Source organism: Pseudophryne corroboree, chromosome 9, assembly GCF_028390025.1.
Source record: "Pseudophryne corroboree isolate aPseCor3 chromosome 9, aPseCor3.hap2, whole genome shotgun sequence".
Lineage (NCBI taxonomy): Eukaryota > Metazoa > Chordata > Amphibia > Anura > Myobatrachidae > Pseudophryne > Pseudophryne corroboree.
The window spans coordinates 85,181,309-85,201,978 of record NC_086452.1 but is presented as its reverse complement, the minus strand read 5'-3'; the positions used below and the strand labels follow the sequence as shown (position 1 = coordinate 85,201,978).

At 47.6% G+C, this 20,670-nt stretch overlaps 1 protein-coding gene across 3 annotated transcripts in view; it reads right to left on the bottom strand.

Moving 5' to 3' along the window:
• Nucleotides 1-2,042: 2,042 nt before the first annotated feature.
• Nucleotides 2,043-20,670, bottom strand: part of SPATA6 (spermatogenesis associated 6) — a 290,370-nt gene continuing 271,742 nt past the window's right edge. For all 3 annotated transcript variants that reach the window (XM_063939577.1, XM_063939578.1, XM_063939576.1), the window contains 2 exons: nucleotides 18,298-18,380; nucleotides 2,043-3,920 (listed from right to left, as the gene is read on the bottom strand). In XM_063939577.1, coding sequence (XP_063795647.1) covers nucleotides 3,737-3,920; nucleotides 18,298-18,380 — 267 coding nt within the window. In that variant the 3' untranslated portion in view covers nucleotides 2,043-3,736. The remainder of the gene's footprint in view (nucleotides 3,921-18,297; nucleotides 18,381-20,670) is intronic.

Below are 20,670 nucleotides of genomic sequence, written 5' to 3'. Positions count from 1 at the left end.
GACGTTTTGCTTCGTTTTAAGATCCAATTTTGGTGAGAAAATCAGAGTCAAATCCAAGCCACACATCTCTCATTTTCTTAACAAAATTTGCAATTAAATGTTTACAATGTGTAGGAAAATTTGGTAGCCTACCACTATTTAAACTAGAAAACCTACCACGTTAAAATGGTTACCTTTTTTTATTTGACACAAGAATTAGGATTTCCCCTCACTCCATGGGGTAAATTTACTAAGATGGGAGTTCTGCTTAAGATGGGATGTTGCCCATAGCAACCATTCAGATTCCAGGTATAATCTTCTAGAAGGTGCTAGATAAATGAAAAGTAGAATCTGACTGGTTGCTATGGGCAACATCCCATCTTAAATAGATCTCCCATCTTAGTAAATTTACCCCCAAACGGTTTGTGTACTGATGATCACCAGACAAATGCTAAGAGGACAAATCACCCCAAATATGGGTGCCCATTAATTTATGGAAGCCACGGCTGTTGGAGACCTTCTGCTATCCTTAGACTCCATGATATTTTTGCAGTGTAGGAGACATTGTAACAATAGCACGTCCTAATTTTCTCACAAATTCACAGTAGCTGCACTGAGAGGGAAGAGGGCAGAAAATACCTCAGCGAAACAAAGGGGTATATTTACTATAGGTTAATTTTCATTGATTCTGTATAGATGGAAAGCAATTTAAATTGATGATGAGTTTCAGGGGCTATAACACACAACTTTTTATATTAGTTTTTGAATGTTAGTACATGTGTATTTTGGCTCCACAAACACAACATCAACTTAGATCATTATCCGTTGATTTTAAAATTATGAAAATGTACCTTTACTAATCATACTCAAAAGGAAACATAGCCAGGTTCTCTCCAGCATCACGGTGGCATAGCATCTCCGTGGTGGCCCGCGCAAGCATGACAAGGCATCATCATGCCAACTGACTGACCACACCTTCTTGAAATACCAGGACCTGAGACTTTGTATCGGGCCTGATTCTTAGTAGTCTAAACTACAACCTGGTCTTGCTAAAATAATCCACCACTGCAGCAGCTGACTCCATGCAAATTGAAAAGTCAGTATGGGCCTAATTCAGACCTGATCGTAGATATACTAAGCACATCTACTATCAGACATGCGAGGGGACGCCCAGCACAGGGGTGGTATTTAGTATGCCAGCTGCTGGGATCCCAGCGCACAGTATACCGGCGCCGGAATCCCGACTTCCAGCATACCGACAACTATTCTCCCTCTTGGGGGTCCGCGACCCCCCTGGAGGGAGAATAAATAGCATGGTGCACATAGCGCGCCACCGTGCCCGAAGCGTAGCGAGCCCGCAAGGGGCACATTTGCGCTCGCCCAACTGCCGGCATGCCGGTGGTCGGGATCCCGGCCGCCGGCACAACATACTACACCCAAGCACAGGGCTAGTCCGCCCCGCATGTCAGGCCCGACCCCCCAGCAAACGTTCAAAAGCATTGCACAGCGGCGATGCTTATGTACTTGAAGAGTAGCTGCCAGCCAGCGCAGCTCCTGCGCTGCATTGCCCCGACCGTGCCCCTAAAACGGTGGCCAAACGCCGCCGGCCCACCCAGCGAACGCAGGGCTGAGATGGCTGTCGGCTGTCTGGCATGCGCCGGCGCATGCGCAGTTCAGACCTGATCGCTGCTGTGCGAAAATGCACAGCAGCGATCAGGTCTGAATTAGGCCCTATGTCCTCTCCTCCCATGTCTTTCTCCACCATGCACCATATGGTGACCATAGAGGGAAACTCACAGACAAAAAACATTCACTGGAAGTATTTTTTAAATTTCACAACATTGTGGATAATGGGACCGCATACAGGAGATTTCATACCATTATTACTTTTCAGAAACACTTGTATTTATCTTTCTTCCTTCGTGTTCATATTTTGAGGCAATTTCGGTATTATACAGTATACATTTATTTAAGATGCAATAAAAAAAAATAGAAAAACACATAACACTAATAATACTTCAGGAGTGATAAAATGCTTTAAAATAATTCCTAAGTAAAACAAATCTTTTAAAAGAACATTTTTATGACACTGAATATTGGGGGACATTTATGAGATCAAGACAAAAATGATGTGCAATTGTGGACACTACAGAAAACAGAACACTCAGAGTAAAATCTCCTGTTACATGTAATTAGGGATACACTGTATGTAAAATACCTCAGTGACAGCTGATAACTCGTTTTCTACAGTAAAGGAAACAATACTCTGGAGGTCAGTTCTAACTGTATCTATATTATATAATCTGGATGTCATTCATACTTGCCTACTGCCCTCTAATGGGGGGCTTCCGGAATGATGGCAGACCTCATGGAGAAAACTTACTGCCCATAATGTGGGTGGAGACATGATAAGTCCCGCCTACACCAGTAAGCAATGCATGGCAGGAGTTAGAGGAGGTGATTGCATCAACTCATCCTGACACTGTTTACTGCTGTGGGTGGAGCATGATGGCATGATTGCCGCACCCACTTAATGGCAAATTGTATCAAGCTCCATTGTACCTCTTGCCGTATCTGGTCTCCATACCTCCCGGAAGTGTAATAGGGAAAATAGACAAGCATGCTGTAACTGAACGGTTTATAGGTGTCACTGTGAATTGTGGTTTGGCCACGCAATAAGGTTTCATATATGTGCTACTAAGATCTGTAAGTCAGAGGTCGCACTTTGTTGGCACTTGGGAGCGTTGCAAGACGCTAAAGGGGATATAACTGTTATAAAGCAAATTACTTTGGGTAACTATAATCTACACAGTCAGGGACGAGAAGGAAATGGTGACTGCAGTTATTCAGCCATAATGACAGCAATATAAAGTGCGAACGCTGCATATAGTGGAAGCATCCATATTGTGCGCTGCATGGAGTCTTATGCATTCAAGAGTAACATCCTGCTACAGTATTGTCACTGGTCTCTGATTCTGTCTCATGGTTCAGCTCACATAGGGGGAGATGTATCAAACCTTCTATACAGGTTATGTGGAGAAGTTGCCTACAGCAACCAATCAAGTTTTAGGTATGATTTATCTAATACATTCTATAAATGAGAGCTAGACTCCAATTGGTTGCCATGGGCAACTACTTCATCAGACGTTATTAGAAAGTCTGATCTTGTACATCTCTCCCATAATGTCTTTTAGTAGCGTGAAGGTGGGACTTTAACCATTCCACAGTCTAACACTGAAACATTGTTATGAGCAGTAGCTATGAGTAATCTGAACAAATAACCTACAGTACATAAAATTCCCCCATATATAAAACATGTGATAACGTTAACTTTGGTCCAAGGAAGCTGTGCTCTTTTAAGCAATACAAGTAACATATAGGGCTTGATGTAATGCCGTCCAAGTTGGCCCAAGATGTGGGTTGCCGGCTGAACTCGGACGTTTTTAAAGCAGTAATCATTTACAAGGCAAAACCATGCTTTGTAAATGATTGCCACTTTAAAAAAAAAAAGTCAGAATTCAACCGGCATCTTGCAGCTCCGACCTCGGACGGCATTATATCCAATCCATAACGTACATTAACACAGGAGACAAAAGAGATGACCAGAGAAGAAGGTGAACAGATTGCATTCATTGTGCAGGCACCAGCATACAGCTTGGCTATAGAAATGGCATACACAGAAGGAGCTCGGCCGAGGCCAGAGGATCCAGGTGCTGCAAGTCCCGGAAAGATGAGAAGGATCCAATCTCATGAGCTCCTAGGAATGATGCGACTTTCTGTTGGCGTTTGGATTTAGTGCATTTCTGTACATGTTCCTGTAGATTTTCTCCATGCTCTCTTCAAATATGACCCTGTGACTCTTTCCTTTGTATGCAGCTGCCTTATTACTCCAGAACTCGCCATCGTCCAAGTGAACAGATTTATCCTGTGAGAATGAACGGCTGTGGAGGAAAAGTGAGAAAGATGATGTTATTTCATGCAGAAACCGCAGCAATTACGTTACAAAATGCTCCAAACAGAAGCATCATGCAAACAGTAATTTACATAAAGTGTGTCTGAGCCTCAGGCCCTATATATCAGAGACCACATCTTGCAGGGTTACCAACCCTGACTGGTTCACTGTGCTCTTTATATAGTGACTGCCAGAAGACTGTCACAGCGATACGGCTCAGCGTGTGTTCCCTGTTAGGATGGCAGTGTTGTTTTCAGTGGGCTGTAGAGGTGTAGTAGAGTCGCAAAGTTCAAAAATGTATAATCGGCTTGGAAATCAATTCAATTTTACCGACTTGATATAGCCAAACACACGTTTGTAGTGCTATTACCAATTACCCCAATCTAAAGTTGCAGTCTAAAATTTGCAGTTCACTTTCGGGGAGATGTCATTTGCACTTAAGTGATCACCTTTGAGGTTTCCGGTTCCCCGCTTGTCAATCACTGGGCCAGGTGTATTGGAATGCAAGGCAGCCGGAGCTCCGAGACTCCGTCCGAACTCGTACGTTTTTTTAAAGCAACAAACATTTACAAGGCAAAACCTGGTTGGTTTTGCCTTGTAAACGTTTGCTGCTTTAAAAAAAACGTCCGAGTTCAGTCGGAATCTTGGAGCTCCGGCCGTCTCGCATTCCAATACATCCGGCTCACTGTGTTTACTTACAGTATACAGTGTGATAATTGCTGCTAGGGGTTCACCATCATTAAAACAGTTAAAATGTATTTATTAAAGCTTGGATGTGCTCAAGACAGTTCATACTGGCTCAAAAGTGCTCCAGCTGGTTTGCATATGTGAAGAATGGCTCGAATCAGTTTCAATCAAAATTTTCATAAGCTTGTTCAAGTAACTATATATACAATATGGCTAAATCTGGGCATCTCTATTGAGGATGCGGGCCTGGACCCCATCTGCCATCCTTCATACTGTGCCGCCAGAGGTGAGCTTTTTATCCCACCTCTATATAATAAACGTCCTGCCTGTGTCTACTCAGAATTCACTAGGAACTAGCGGCAGAATGAATATTGATCAGCCCAAAACATGTCTGCAACCGCTGGGTGTAGGAAACAGTACACTTCAGATGTACTGCTCAGTTATGATGTTTTATGCAATGTATTTAAGTTACATATATTTTAATGTTTATCTTTAAAAAAAAACCCATAAAAAGTAGTGATGATGGTTGAAGAAAGTGTGTTGGTGGTCCTAGCAGGTAAAGGCTCTCTCCCTGCATCCGTACAGCAAATCTCTGCAGTCTCCAACCCCCAAGTTATAAAATACATTTTTACTACCAGTGGATTTAATTAAAAGGAGCTGTTACCTAAATAGACTGAACAAGCGGGAATGGCTCTCTGAGGAGCATAAATGTACTGTCCCATTACACGAGAAGAGTGCCCACAGGCAGAATGACTAGATAAAGAGGGAGCACGGTGGAGATTCTCTGTCTCACGCACTGCGCTGTTCTAGCTTCTAGCTTGTGACAGGAAACAGGCAGGTACTGGACTACAGGCTCTCTGCAGTCACATGGGCAAGATGTGGGAACAAACCATTTAATGGGTAAATTAGCAGAAGTGGGGCTGAAGTTCAGTTGTAGTTTGCACAGCTGATGCTTACATATGGTAATGCAGCAGGAGCTGGGTGGCTAGTCTGCGTAACCTCAGGTTTACTCGGATGAGCGATGGTGTCGGAATGACTCGATGCTGCGTCCTCAGGAGAAGTTGTGGGTCACACATGCATGCAGGAGGCGTCTATTTATACAATGTCGCATATCATTTTAATCAAGGGAGTCTGCTTGTGTGTCTTATTTGCATAGAATCTCCTGCTGATTGGCGTATTGAGGCAAAGTGTATGAGGGCATATCTGTAGGATGCAGAACCCTTACTGTACATACGCAGTGTACCGTGCATCAGCACAATGCTATGTTTCCAGATTAGCGACCGGACCTGAATTAGGCCCAGGATGCATTCTGGGAGAAGTAAGTGCCAAGGGAATTTTTGAATCGACGTAAATCTGCACATATTTAACAAAAACTATTTATACAAATCTGGCAATAATTAGAAACCGACAACATGAAATAACCACTAAAGCATTAACAGGGATATCTGTCATGGAGTTGAAGTAGCCATTTTGTAAACTAAGCCAAAATATCTGAGTATACTGTACAGCCAATCACTTTACAATATTTCACATATTTCAAGTTAACAATCTGATGTGCCCGTCTAGGTAATTTCTTTATGTTATTTGACAATTCTTAACACTTGCTTCGTGAAATGGCTGGTGTACGACTTTTTCCCCTGAGATCCGTGACACTTCCACTATTGAGGCCTAGAGCGAAGCCTGTGGTGGCGGTGGCCCCAATCTAGACTGAATGACCCATGCCTGCAGAGGATTCTTCCTCATTTCTCCCTCCGGTTATATACTGTATGTGTATGCTCCAGGCTCTTGCAGTGTGGATCCTGTGCAAGACGCAATACATTGTGCTTGTTGGCCAGACAGGATTGTGCTATTACTGTGTAACTTTTGCAGTGTCCCTTCACCTCAACACTATGCGTTTGAACTTTTTACCCCTCAGACTGGGACAGAGAAAGTGTCTTGGACCTTACCACTATCCCAGTGATTAGATCATGTGTGAGCAGTATGGCCAACCAATGGCCTACATATGAACTGACCTAAAAGTGAGATTCACCAATGAAATGACAAGCAACTGTACAATTGTATAGGATGCAAATGATAAATGTTACGTCAATGCTGATTGGTTGCCATGGGCAACTTTTCCACTGGCACACTTCTCCACACTTATCACTGCTTTACGAATAGACTCTTAATAGTCCTCCATTTGTATGGATCCAACCTTAAATTATACTTCCTTTAGAGGCAGCTAAACATATTCTGAGGTGAAGAATATTTACTACATGTTTCTAGCAGCCATAACTATATTCCCTGATATGACTCTGAGGTAAAAGTGGCGTTTTACATATAAGCACAGTCACGCACTTCGTTGCCATCCTTCATTGCCTGAGGCAATATTTTGGGTTGGGTATGGGATCAGACAGTGAGGATGCTGGTGGTGAGTATACTGACAGTGGCATCCTGACTGTCAGAATCCCAACACTTTTTTAGTAAGTATACTAAGCCTAACCCTTACCCTCCCGCTAACTCTCCCTGCAGCCTAAGCTTCCCTCTCCCCAGCCTAACCCTCTCTGCAGCCTAAGCTTCCCTCTCCGCAGCCTAACCCTCTCCCTAACCTTCCCTGCAGCCTAAGCTTCCCTCTCCGCAGCCTAACCCTCTCCCTAACCTTCCCTGCAGACTAAGCTTCCCTCTCCGCAGCCTAACCCTCTCCCTAACCTTCCCTGCAGACTAAGCTTCCCTCTCCGCAGCCTAACCCTCTCCCTAACCTTCCCTGCAGCCTAAGCTTCCCTCTCCGCAGCCTAACCCTCTCCCTAACCTTCCCTGCAGCCTAAGCTTCCCTCTCCGCAGCCTAACCCTCTCCCTAACCTTCCCTGCAGCCTAAGCTTCCCTCTCCGCAGCCTAACCCTCTCCCTAACCTTCCCTGCAGCCTAAGCTTCCCTCTCCGCAGCCTAACCCTCTCCCTAACCTTCCCTGCAGCCTAAGCTTCCCTCTCCGCAGCCTAACCCTCCCTGCCTGCAGCCTAAGCTTCCCTCTCCGCAGCATAACCCTCTCCCTAGTACCTAACCTCCCACAGCCTAAGCCTAATCCTCCCCACCATACTTCTGTTCGGGATGCTGACTGTCAGGATTCCGCCGTGGGCATTCTGGTACCGGTCTTCTGACTGCCGGCATCCCATCCGTCAGGATATCAACTATATCCCAATATTTTTACCTTCCGTAATAGCATAATTATTTTATTAGTAAAGCATCAATATATGCTACAGAACTGTACATTGTGAGAGATAAATCAGGATTTTGGTACTTACCGATAAATCCCTTTCTCCGATTCCACAGGGGCCACTGGAGCGCAGTTACAATGGGAATATAGTAGGCAGTAATTGGGAGCTGGCACTTTAAAATTCTAACACTGTGGCTAGCTCCTCCCCTACTATGTCCCCCCTCCAAGCCAGTCTACATAAAACTGTGCCCGAGGAGAGCTGTAATAAACAAACTTGAAGGTAGAGGAGGTTAACGCCGCCATGTAAACCAGGATAACACAAAACAAACCTGGAACCTAACCTAACAAAAAGGTTAAACTGAACCAAACAGGCAGTCACATAGTGATCTGCAAACTGTTAAGCAAAAAAGGAGGAAACAGCGATGGGTGGGCGTCCAGTGGCCCCTGTGGAATCGGAGAAAGGGATTTATCGGTAAGTACCAAAATCCTAATTTCTCCTTCATCCACTAGGGGCCACTGGAGCGCAGTTACAATGGGGACGTCCCAGAGCTCCCAAAACGGGTGGGAGAGCGCTGAGAGTCCTGTAAAACCGCTCGGCCAAACTGCGATGCAGATGCCGAGAAAGTGTCAAACCTGTAGAATTTGACAAACGTATGTCGGCCCGTCCAAGTAGCCGCCCGACATAAAGTAGGCATGGAGACCCCACGGGCAGCCGCCCACGAAGGTCCCACAGAGCGCGTAGAGTGCGCTGAAATTGAAGATGGAGGTTCCCGAGAAGCTGCCAAATAAGCTTGTCGGATGGTCAATCGAATCCATCGGGACAAAGTCTGCTTAGAAGCCGCCAACCACGGCGAGCAGCATCGTATAGAACAAATAAGGAATCTGACTTCCGAATAGTCAAAGTCCTAACCACATAGATCTTGAGCGCCCTGACAACGATCTCGAATCCGGAGAGTCCACCGAGAGTGCCGGAACCACAAGCGGCTGATTGATGTGATAATCAGACACCACCTTAGGTAGAAAAGACATGCGAGTACGAAGCTCGGCCCTATCTGCATGAAACACCAGGTAAGGAGATCGACAAGAGAGAGCCCCAAGTTCCGACACCCGTCTGGCTGAAGCCAGCGCCAGGAGAAGGACCACCTTCCAGGTAAGATATTTCATCTCCACCGATTCCAGGGATTCAAACAATGAAGACTGCAGAAAATAAGAATTTACTCACCGGTAATTCTATTTCTCGTAGTCCGTAGTGGATGCTGGGGACTCCGTCAGGACCATGGGGAATAGCGGCTCCGCAGGAGACAGGGCACAAAATTTAAAAGTTTGACCACTAGGTGGTGTGTACTGGCTCCTCCCCCTATGACCCTCCTCCAAGCCTCAGTTAGGATACTGTGCCCGGACGAGCGTACACAATAAGGAAGGATTTTGAATCCCGGGTAAGACTCATACCAGCCACACCAATCACACCGTACAACTTGTGATCTGAACCCAGTTAACAGTATGATAACGTAGGAGCCTCTGAAAAGATGGCTCACAACAATAAACAACCCGATTTTTTTGTAACAATAACTATGTACAAGTATTGCAGACAATCCGCACTTGGGATGGGCGCCCAGCATCCACTACGGACTACGAGAAATAGAATTACCGGTGAGTAAATTCTTATTTTCTCTGACGTCCTAGTGGATGCTGGGGACTCCGTCAGGACCATGGGGATTATACCAAAGCTCCCAAACGGGCGGGAGAGTGCGGATGACTCTGCAGCACCGAATGAGAGAACTCCAGGTCCTCCTTAGCCAGGGTATCAAATTTGTAGAATTTTACAAACGTGTTCTCCCCTGACCACGTAGCTGCTCGGCAGAGTTGTAATGCCGAGACCCCTCGGGCAGCCGCCCAAGATGAGCCCACCTTCCTTGTGGAGTGGGCATTGACAGATTTAGGCTGTGGCAGGCCTGCCACAGAATGTGCCAGTTGAATTGTGCTACAAATCCAACGAGCAATCGTCTGCTTAGAAGCAGGAGCACCCAGCTTGTTGGGTGCATACAGTATAAACAGCGAGTCAGATTTTCTGACTCCAGCCGTCCTTGAAATATATATTTTCAATGCTCTGACAACGTCCAGCAACTTGGAATCCTCCAAATCGCTAGTAGCCGCAGGCACCACAATAGGCTGGTTCAGGTGAAACGCTGATACCACCTTAGGCAGAAAATGAGGACGTGTCCTCAATTCTGCCCTGTCCGAATGGAAAATCAGATATGGGCTTTTATACGATAAAGCCGCCAATTCCGACACTCTCCTGGCTGAAGCCAGGGCCAGTAGCATGGTTACTTTCCATGTAAGATATTTCAAATCTACCGATTTGAGTGGCTCAAACCAATGGGATTTGAGAAAATCCAAAACTACAATGAGATCCCACGGTGCCACTGGGGGCACAACCGGGGGCTGTATATGTAGTACTCCTTTTACAAAAGTCTGGACTTCAGGAACTGAAGCCAATTCTTTCTGGAAGAAAATCGACAGGGCCGAAATTTGAACCTTAATGGACCCTAATTTGAGGCCCATAGATAATCCTGTTTGCAGGAAATGTAGGAATCGACCCAGTTGAAATTCCTCTGTCGAGGCCTTCCTGGCCTCACACCATGCAACATATTTTCTCCAAATGCGGTGATAATGTTGTGCAGTCACCTCCTTCCTGGCTTTGACCAGGGTAGGGATGACCTCTTCCGAAATGCCTTTTTCCCTTAGGATCCGGCGTTCAACCGCCATGCCGTCAAACGCAGCCGCGGTAAGTCTTGGAATAGACACGGTCTCTGCTGAAGCAGATCCCTTCTTAGAGGTAGAGGCCACGGATCTTCCGTGAGCATCTCCTGAAGTTCCGGGTACCAAGTCCTTCTTGGCCAGTCCGGAGCCACTAGTATCGTTCTTACTCCCCTTTGCCGTATAATTCTCAGTACCTTGGGTATGAGAGGCAGAGGAGGGAACACATACACTGACTGGTACACCCATGGTGTTACCAGAGCGTCCACAGCTATTGCCTGAGGGTCTCTTGACCTGGCGCAATACCTGTCCAGTTTTTTGTTGAGGCGGGACGCCATCATGTCCACCATTGGTCTTTCCCAATGGACTACAATCATGTGGTGAACACTGCTGACAGTGCTATCACATGATTTTCCGCCCAGCGAAGAATCCTTGCAGCTTCTGCCATTGGAAAAAAGGGGGGGACCTGGATTGCACGTCCTGTTACTGAAGATATCAAGAGGTGCTATCATGCTGTGGCTTCTAATACTATGTTGGGGGAAGAGAGATGCAGATGCACACTCTTTGCACTAAGAACACTGATAATAAAAATAATTTCAATAAACCCTCACAATTAACATGGGGTATAATTGAAGTTCTTAGCACACATTTGCGCAAATATGCGGGCCCATGTACCGCGGCCAGGTGACTTCATCACATGGGTCCCTAACATCCCTAATATTATCACATTCTATAAATTTATACAGGGCTTACCTCTAAATAGGGCCTTATCAATGTGTGATCTGAAATGCAGGAACCCAGCTAATTAAAACACCTGAGGGTGAATGGGAGGAGTGCCAATCCAGAGGAAGGAAGCCTTGCCTTCCAGTGTACAATATATACACAAATATAGTGGAAAAAAGGGGGGGACCTGGATTGCACGTCCTGTTACTGAAGATATCAAGAGGTGCTATCACACATTGATAAGGCCCTATTTAGAGGTAAGTCCTGTATAAATTTATAGAATGTGATAATATTAGGGATGTTAGGGACCCATGTGATGAAGTCACCTGGCCGCGGTACATGGGCCCACATATTTGCGCAAATGTGTGCTAAGAACTTCAATTATACCCCATGTTAATTGTGAGGGTTTATTGAAATTATTTTTATTATCAGTGTTCTTAGTGCAAAGAGTGTGCATCTGCATCTCTCTTCCCCCAACATAGCTTCTGCCATTGCCCTCCTGCTTCTTGTGCCGCCCTGTCTGTTTACGTGGGCGACTGCCGTGATGTTGTCCGACAGGATCAACACCGGCTGACCCTGAAGCAGAGGTTTTGCCAGGCTTAGAGCATTGTAGATTGCTCTTAGTTCCAGTATATTTATGTGAAGAGACGTTTCCAGGCTTGACCACACGCCCTGGAAGTTTCTTCCTTGTGTGACCGCTCCCCAGCCTCTCAGGCTGGCATCCGTGGTCACTAGGACCCAGTTCTGTATGCCGAATCTGCGGCCCTCTAACAGATGAGCACTCTGCAACCACCATAGCAGAGAGACCCTTGTCCTTGTCGACAATTTTATCCGCTGATGCATCTGCAGATGCGATCCGGACCATTTGTCTAGCAGATCCCACTGAAAAATACGTGCATGGAATCTGCCGAATGGAATCGCTTCGTAAGAAGCCACCATTTTTCCCAGGACTCTTGTGCATTGATGCACAGACACTGTCCCTGGTTTTAGGAGGTTCCTGACGAGTTCGGATAACTCCCTGGCTTTCTCCTCCGGAAGAAATACCTTTTTCTGAACAGTGTCCAGAATCATCCCTAGGAACAGCAGACGTGTCGTCGGGATCAGTTGGGATTTTGGAAAATTCAGAATCCACCCGCGCTGTTGGAGCACTACTTGAGTTAGTGCTACTCCGACCTCCAGCTGTTCTCTGGATCTTGCCCTTATCAGGAGATCGTCCAAGTAAGGGATAATTAATACGCCTTCTCTTCGAAGAAGGATCATCATTTCGGCCATTACCTTGGTAAAGACCCTGGGTGCCGTGGACAATCCAAACGGCAGCGTCTGAAACTGATAATGACAGTTTTGTACCACGAACCTGAGGTACCCTTGGTGTGAAGGGCAAATTGGGACATGAAGGTAAGCATCCTTGATGTCCAAGGACACCATAAAATCCCCTTCTTCCAGATTTGCTATCACTGCTCTGAGTGACTCCATCTTGAACTTGAATTTTTGTATGTACAGGTTCAGAGATTTCAGATTTAGAATAGGTCTTACCGAGCCGTCCGGCTTCGGTACCACAAATAGCGTGGAGTAATACCCCTTTCCCTGTTGTAGAAGGGGTACCTTGATTATCACCTGCTGAGAATACAGCTTGTGAATGGCTTCCAATACCGTCGCCCTGTCTGAGGGAGACGTTGGCAAAGCAGATTTTAGGAACCGGCGAGGGGGAGACTTCTCGAATTCCAACCTGTAACCCTGAGATACTACCTGCAGGATCCAGGGGTCCACCTGCGAGTGAGCCCACTGTGCGCTGAAATTCTTGAGGCGACCCCCCACCGCCCCTGAGTCCGCTTGTAAGGTCCCAGCGTCATGCTGAGGCCTTTGCAGAAGCCGGGGAGGACTTCTGCTCCTGGGAAGGGGCTGCTTGCTGCAGTCTCTTACCCTTTCCTTTGCCTCGGGGCAAATATGAATGTCCTTTTGCTCGCTTGTTCTTATAGGAACGAAAGGACTGCGGCTGAAAAGACTGCGTCTTTTTCTGCTGGGAGGGGACTTGAGGTAAAAAGGTGGACTTCCCGGCTGTTGCCGTGGCTACCAAATCCGATAGACCGACCCCAAATAATTCCTCCCCTTTATACGGCAATACTTCCATATGCCGTTTGGAATCCGCATCGCCTGACCACTGTCGTGTCCATAGACTTCTTCTGGCAGATATGGACATCGCACTTACTCTTGATGCCAGAGTGCAGATATCCCTCTGTGCATCTCGCATATAAAGAAAAGCATCCTTTAATTGCTCTATAGTCAATAAAATACTGTCCCTATCCAGGGTATCAATATTTTCAGTCAGGGAATCCGACCAAGCCACCCCAGCACTGCACATCCAGGCTGAGGCGATTGCTGGTCGCAGTATAACACCAGTATGTGTGGATATACTTTTTAGAGTATTTTCCAGCCTCCTATCAGCTGGATCCTTGAGGGCGGCCGTATCAGGAGACGGTAACGCCACTTGTTTGGATAAACGTGTGAGCGCCTTGTCCACCGTAGGGGGTGTTTCCCAGCGCGCCCTAACTCTGGCGGGAAAGGGTATAACGCCAATAACTTCTTTGAAATTAGCAGTTTTTTATCAGGGGTAACCCACGCTTCATCACACACGTCATTCAATTCCTCTGATTCAGGAAAAACTACAGGTAGTTTTTTCAGACCCCACATAATACCCCTTTTTGTGGTACTTGCAGTATCAGAGATATGCAAAGCCTCCTTCATTGCCGTGATCATATAACGTGTGGCCCTACTGGAAAATACGTTCGTTTCTTCACCGTCGACACTAGATTCGGTGTCCGTGTCTGGGTCTGTGTCGACCGACTGAGGCAAAGGGCGTTTTACAGCCCCTGACGGTGTTTGAGACGCCTGTACAGGTACTAACTGGTTTGCCGGTCGTCTCATGTCGTCAACCGACTTTTGCAGCGTGCTGACATTATCACGTAATTCCATAAACAAAACCATCCATTCCGGTGTCGACTCCCTAGGGGGTGACATCACCATTACCGGCAATTGCTCCGCCTCCACACCAACATCGTCCTCATACATGTCGACACACACGTACCGACACACAGCAGACACACAGGGAATGCTCTGATAGAAGACAGGACCCCACTAGCCCTTTGGGGAGACAGAGGGAGAGTTTGCCAGCACACACCAAAGCGCTATAATTATATAGGAACAACCTTATATAAGTGTTGTTTCCTTAGAGCTGCTTAAATATATATAATATCGCCAAAAAATGCCCCCCCTCTCTGTTTTTTACCCCGTTTCTGTAGTGCAGTGCAGGGGAGAGCCTGGGAGCCTTCCTAGCAGCGGAGCTGTGTAGGAAAATGGCGCTGTGTGCTGAGGAGATAGGCCCCGCCCCCTATTCCGGCGGGCTCTTCTCCCGGTTTTTCTGAGACCTGGCAGGGGTGAAATACATCCATATAGCCTCATGGACTATATGTGATGTATTCTTTTTAGCCAGAAAGGTATTAACATTGCTGCCCAGGGCGCCCCCCCCAGCGCCCTGCACCCTCAGTGACCGCCGGTGTGAAGTGTGCCTGAGCGCAATGGCGCACAGCTGCAGTGCTGTGCGCTACCTCATGAAGACTGAAAAGCCTTCAGCCGCCGGTTTCTGGACCTCTTCTTACTTCGGCATCTGCAAGGGGGTCGGCGGCGCGGCTCCGGTGACCCATCCAGGCTGTACCTGTGATCGTCCCTCTGGAGCTAGTGTCCAGTAGCCTAAGAAGCAAATCCATCCTGCACGCAGGTGAGTTCACTTCTTCTCCCCTAGGTCTCTCGTTGCAGTGAGCCTGTTGCCAGCAGGACTCACTGAAAATAATAAAACTATCAAAACTTTTACTCTAAGCAGCTCTTTATGAGAGCCACCTAGATTGCACCCTGCTCGGACGGGCACAAAAACCTAACTGAGGCTTGGAGGAGGGTCATAGGGGGAGGAGCCAGTACACACCACCTAGTGGTCAAACTTTTAAATTTTGTGCCCTGTCTCCTGCGGAGCCGCTATTCTTCATGGTCCTGACGGAGTCCCCAGCATCCACTAGGACGTCAGAGAAAAGAGAGGACCAGATTGAGGTCCCATGGCGCTGTCGGAGGGCGGAAGGGAGGCTGTATTCGAAGAACTCCCTGAAGGAAAGTCTGAAATTCCGGCAGCAAAGCTAACTTTTTTCTGGAAGAAAACCTAAAGAGCAGAGACCTGCACCTTTAGTGAACCCAGTCTTAAGCCTGCCGAAAAACCTGTCTGCAAAAAACTTAGAAGGCGGGCTAAGCGAAACACGGAAGGAGAAAATTCTCGCTGTTCACACCAGGCTACATAAGCCGTCCAAATGCGGTAGTAGTGAGAAGATGTGACTGACTTTCCAGCCCGAAGCATAGTAGGTATAACCGTGCGAGGAATCCCCTTCCTTTTCAAGATGGCTTTCTCAACAGCCACGCTGTCAAACGTAGCCTGCGTAAGTCTGGATAAAGAAAAAGACCCTGTTGTAGTAGAACGTCCCGCTGTGGCAGGGGCCAAGGCTCGGCTACTGACAACAGGTGTAGGGTGGAGTACCAAACCCTGCGTGGCCAATCCGGAGCCACCAGGAGGACCAGAGCGTTTTCTCTCCTGATGCGTTGTAGAACCCGCGGCAACAGCGGGAAGGGAGGAAAGAGGTAAATGAATCGGAAATTCCAAGGAGCCGTGAGGGCATCCACGCCCGCCGCCGCCGGGTCCCTCGACCGAGAGTAATAAAGAGGCAACTGATGGTTCAGGTGGGACGCCATGAGGTCGATTTGTGGTTTTCCCCACCGGCGGACCAGTTGCCAAAACACCTGGGGATGGAGTGACCACTCTCCTGGAGGCATGTCCTGTCGGCTTAGATAATCGGCTTCCCATTTGTCCACTCCTGGAATGAATATCGCAGAGAAGGACAGAGCATACTCCCTCTGCCCAGAGAAGGATGTTGGTGACCTCCCTCATCGCTGCACTGCTGCGAGTGCCGCCCTGACGGTTGATGTATGCCAACGTCGTGGCGTTGTTGGACTGCACTCTGACCGCGCAGCAGGTGATGTGCCTGTTGTATACCGCCCCTTAGTTCGGGAATGTTTATAGGGAGAGCGGATTCATGGATTGACCAGCGCCCTTGAAACCGACGTTCCAGGGTCACTGCCCCCCAGCCTCGCAGACTTGCGTCCGTGGTGAGGAGAGTCCAATCCCACACTCCGAACCGCCGTCCATCCAACAGATGTGCCGACTGTAGCCACCAGAGAAGCGATGACCGTGCCCTTGAAGATAGCATCACCCGCTGAAGAAGGAACAGATGAGATCCAGACCACTGATGTAGAAGACACAGCTGAAACGGTCGAGAGTGGAAGCGACCGTACGGAAGAGCTTCGAACGCTCCTACCATCTCTCCCAGAAGGCGAATGCACAGATACACTGACACCCGACGGTGTCGAAGTACCGACCTTACCAGTGTCTGCAGAGACAGGATCTTGTCTTGAGGAAGGAAAACCTTCTGACGGACTGTGTCGAGAATCATCCCCAGAAACAGCAGCCGTTGTGAGGGGCGTAAGTGAGACTTCGGTAAATTCAGGATCCACCCGCGTCGAATCAGAAGGTCCTGCGTCATCCGGATATTCTGAAGCAACAGTTCTGCCGAGCTTGCCTTTATTAGCAGATCGTCCAGATAGGGAACAATCGTCACACCCTGCTTACGAAGTAGGGCCATCATGACCGCCATGACCTTTGTGAACACTCTGGGAGAAGAAGAGAGACCGAACGGAAGGGCCTGGAACTGAAAAGGAGCGTCCTGTATCGCGAACCGGAGAAAAGCCTGATGAGGAGGACAAATGGGAACATGTAAGTCTGTATCCTTGATGTCTAAGGACGCCAGAAACTCGTTTTGCTCTGGGGGATGCCGAAGCCGCTGTAGGGAACATGCTCCGCCCCCTCCGTAATGGCGCCGAGCTTGAAACTGAATAGGCGCCTCTGTTTTTTAGTGGAGGGAGCGGGGGGAGCGCAATGTGCAGAGAGCAGGTTTTGAATCTGCGCATAGATTGTGATCATCAGTGAGCAATGTCAGAATGACACACACCCCGGTATCTGTATAATCACATACACAGTGTATTAGTCAGCGGTCCTAACCACTTGGCTATACCTGCCACTCTCCGCAGTCAGCAACTTCAAAGTGTATCTGTAATAAGAACATAATAGGATCTTACTCACCGCTGCTGACTTCTATGGAATGATGGAGTGGCCCCGACACGCGCCGCACGCAGCGGTGTCCGGCCACTTATACTCACCGCTGCCCGCTGCCAGAATCTTCTGCCGATGGAGGGGCCCCGACACGCGCCGCACGCAGCGGTGTCCGGCCAGTCTCCGGAGAGCTGGCGTCTCCTTCAGCCGGGGCCCATCCCGAGCCACACGCAGCTGCGATGGGACCCCGCTGGCAGCCTCCCGCGGTGCAGACTGGCAGTGGCAGAACTGCCAGTCTGTGTGTGTAAGAAAGAATAAAAAAATAATAAAAAGAAATAAAAAAAATCTTCAGAGAAGAGCCAAGTGACCAGCTCCCTCAGGCACTAAAATAAGACTGGCTTGGAGGGGGGACATAGTAGGGGAGGAGCTAGCCACAGTGTTAGAATTTTAAAGTGCCAGCTCCCAATTACTGCCTACTATATCCCCATTGTAACTGCACTCCAGTGGCCCCTAGTGGATGAAGGAGACACATACACTGACAACAACTGATAAACATACACTGACAACAATTGATAAACATACACTGACAACAATTCAGGACTGCAACAGCAAAGCTAAATTGAGACAAATGGATTGAGCGCTCTAATGACAAGAGCTTAAAATCTAATCAGGAACAAAGGGCTGATACAGGTACAGGTGAATGCTTTGAGCAATGAAAAAGCCATGTGGTGACAGGTACACAAGATTGATTCATGCAAATGTGCAATGAAGTTCTGCAAGTGACAGGAAGCAGAAGAATGCAGCGAGCACTCACCTGTGCTGCAGCTGTCCTGTGCTAGGGAACTCTCCGTGTGATGTGTAATCTCTGTGAGGCTCCTTCCATGACACACTCTTATCCTACGACAAGCAAAATAAAAGGTTTCAGCGGTAAATAAACCATTCCCTCAATCACTTCTATACATGTTCAGAATTTGGTTAGTGCCGATATATACAGCGAACACTTAGCAGGTATGGAACATAAAGAACATTGCTCCCGTTCAACATTTATTGAGGAACCATCAGATGTCATATGAAGGGTATATTCAGTTGTATGGTGCCGACATCTGTCCATATATCTGGTCACTGTTCAGTGATGCTTTGCTATGACCAGTCCTGCCCTACTATATGTACATGTATGGTCTGACAGGATCTGCCCCGGTAGGGTGGGGTATGTGTGTGTTAGGATACTACGCTTCGGGATGCCGGTGTTGGTTATATGACCGCCGGCATCCCATCCGCCGGGAAATCAGATGTATTCTCCTCTGCCATAATTCGTATGGACGCTAGTTGTATCAAGACACATCTTTAGGTAATTAACAATCTATTCAATCAGGTCCAGCTACGTCACTGTCCAGAGAACACAGCCTGACTCATCCTGGTCACTGCGGTTATGGTGTTAGACGAGCTCTCCATGTTTAATCACTGACAGTAAATCAAGTCATTGCATAATTACCTAATTAGATATTCAAATTAAGAGATAAATGTCACATTTTGTGTTACACTAAACCAGAGAGAGGAAAAAAAATAAGAATTTACTCACCGGTAATTCTATTTCTCGTAGTCCGTAGTGGATGCTGGGTACTCCGTAAGGACCATGGGGGTATAGACTGGCTCCGCAGGAGACTGGGCACTCTTAAAAGAAAGATTAGGTACTATATCTGGTGTGCACTGGCTCCTCCCTCTATGCCCCTCCTCCAGACCTCAGTTAGGGAAACTGTGCCCGGAAGAGCTGACATTACTAGGAAAGGATTTGGAATCCAGGGTAAGACTCATACCAGCCACACCAATCACACCGTACAACTCGTAATAACTATACCCAGTTAACAGTATGAACAATAACTGAGCCTCTCTCAACAGATGGCTCATACAATAACCCTTTAGTTAAGCAATAATTATATACATGTATTGCAGAGAGTCCGCACTTGGGACGGGCTCCCAGCATCCACTACGGACTACGAGAAATAGAATTACCGGTGAGTAAATTCTTATTTTCTCTGACGTCCTAGTGGATGCTGGGTACTCCATAAGGACCATGGGGATTATACCAAAGCTCCCAAACGGTCGGGAGAGTGCGGATGACTCTGCAGCACCGAATGAGCAAACTCAAGGTCCTCCTCAGCCAGGGTATCAAACTTGTAGAATTTTGCAAAAGTGTTTGAACCCGACCAAGTAGCAGCTCGGCAAAGTTGTAAAGCCGAGACCCCTCGGGCAGCCGCCCAAGACGAGCCCACCTTCCCCGTGGAATGGGCTTTTACTGATTTAGGATGCGGCAGTCCAGCCGCAGAATGTGCAAGCTGAATCGTGCTACAGATCCAGCGAGCAATAGTCTGCTTTGAAGCAGGAGCACCTAGCTTGTTGGGTGCATGCAGGATAAATAGCGAGTCAGTTTTTCTGACTCTAGCCGTCCTGGAAACAAAGTTTCAGGGCCCGGACTACGTCCAGCAACTTGGAATCCTCCAAGTCCCTAGTAGCCGCAGGCACCACAATAGGTAGGTTCAAATGAAACGATGATACCACCTTAGGGAGAAATTGGGGACGAGTCCTCCATTCTGCCCTTTCCATATGGAAGATCAGATATGGGCTTTTACATGACAAAGCCGCCAACTCTGACACACGCCTAGTCCAAGCCAAGGCCAAAAGCATGACCACTTTCCACGTGAGATATTTTAGCTCCACGGTCTTAAGTGGCTCAAACCAGTGGGATTTTAGGAATCCAACACACGTTAAGATCCCAAGGTGCCACTGGAGGCACAAAAGGGGCTGAATATGCAGCACCCCTGTAACAACGTCCGAACTTCAGGCAGTGAAGCCAGTTCTTTTTGAGAGAAAAAGGGATAGGGCCGAAATCTTGGCCTTTATGGATCCTAATTTTAGGCCCATAGTCACTCCTGACTGTAGGAAGTGCAGGAATCGACCCCCCTGGAATTCCTCTGTAGGGCCTTCCCGGCCACACACCAAGCAACCTATTTTCGCCATATACAGTGAAAAAGTCTTGCTGTCACGTCTTTCCTAGCCTTTATCAGCGTAGGAATAACTGCATCCGGAATGCCCTTTTCCACTAGGATCCGGCGTTCAACCGCCATTCCGTCCAACACAGCCGCGGTAAGTCTTGGATCAGACAGGGTCCCTGTTGCAACATGTCCTGACT